This window comes from Sinocyclocheilus anshuiensis, unplaced genomic scaffold (genome assembly GCF_001515605.1).
Source record: "Sinocyclocheilus anshuiensis isolate Anshui unplaced genomic scaffold, SAMN03320099.WGS_v1.1 scaffold1228, whole genome shotgun sequence".
NCBI classification, from domain to species: domain Eukaryota; kingdom Metazoa; phylum Chordata; class Actinopteri; order Cypriniformes; family Cyprinidae; genus Sinocyclocheilus; species Sinocyclocheilus anshuiensis.
In genome coordinates this window covers 581,188-582,377 of record NW_015547716.1, presented here as the reverse complement: position 1 = coordinate 582,377, position 1,190 = coordinate 581,188, and the positions used below count along the sequence as shown (strand labels likewise).

The 1,190-nt window shown below is 46.4% G+C and overlaps 1 protein-coding gene across 2 annotated transcripts in view; it reads right to left on the bottom strand.

Annotated features, from left to right (window-relative positions):
* The window catches only part of LOC107704204 (SRSF protein kinase 2-like), a 17,043-nt gene that overhangs the window by 13,591 nt on the left and 2,262 nt on the right, over window positions 1-1,190 (bottom strand). For both annotated transcript variants that reach the window (XM_016507093.1, XM_016507092.1), the window contains exon 2: window positions 415-569. In XM_016507093.1, coding sequence (XP_016362579.1) covers window positions 415-569 — 155 coding nt within the window. The remainder of the gene's footprint in view (window positions 1-414; window positions 570-1,190) is intronic.

Below are 1,190 nucleotides of genomic sequence, written 5' to 3'. Positions count from 1 at the left end.
CAGAGGCAGACAGACAGAGAGACAGACAAACAGACAGCGAGACAGACAGAGAGAGGCAGACAGACAGAGAGACAGACAAAGAGACAGCGAGACAGACAAAGAGACAGCGAGACAGACAGACAGAGAGACAGACAGAGAGAGGCAGACAGACAGAGAGACAGACAAAGAGACAGACAGAGAGACAGACAGACAGACAGACAGAGGCAGACAGAGAGACAGACAGACAGACAGAGGCAGACAGAGAGACAGACAGAGGCAGACAGACAGACAGAGAGAGACAGACAGACAGACAAATAGACAGCCGGAGAGACAGACAAACAGAGGCAGACAGAGAGACAGACAGAGACAGACAGACAGACAGAGAGACAGACATAGACAGACAGAGGCAGACAGACAGACAGACGGGTGTGGTACCTTTGCAGTAGTCGGCCGGATCCTCCTGCTCTTCATCATCAGAGCCCAGAATCTCCTCCTCCGGCTCCGGCGGGGCCACAGGCTCGGGAGGGGGTGGCGGAGGAGGGGGAGGAGGAGGAGGAGGAGGAGTGGACGGAACCTTCTGTGTGACGGGCCTACAAACACACACACACACACATTTCCATTTACTGTGCATGAAGGACTGAGTTTATGAAACACGCACTCAGCGGTCAGCCACCGTCTCGGAAGCACAGAAAACACCTTCCTCCTGTTGCCATAGAAACTAGAGACACGAATCTAGAATCCAGCTTGACATCAGATTCATTTTATAAGAATGAAACGCACATGCAGACACGCACAAACGTTCACTCAGCTAATGGGGACATTCCACAATTTTCAACTGTTTTTATAAACAGTAAATTATAAATACTACAGAATAATGCTAACTGCATTTTAAAAAAAAATGTAAAAAAAGAATTTATAGCATATATATATATATATATATACACTATTTGTTCCTGTAAACAAATCTGGTTCAGTATCTCCATTCAATCTCCTCAATCACATTCACAGACCAGCGTGACATTCTGAGCGGCGTGTGCCAAGTCCACAAACACAGGGTCACCGTGAGATTGTGTGTGTTAGAGATGTTTATAATCCAGAAACTTCAACAGGCAGTTTTTAAAGGGGTCATATGATGCGACTGAAGTGTTACAAGCTCTTGGTGCATAAAGAAGATCTGTAAAGTTGCAAAGACTAAAGTCTCAAATCCAAAG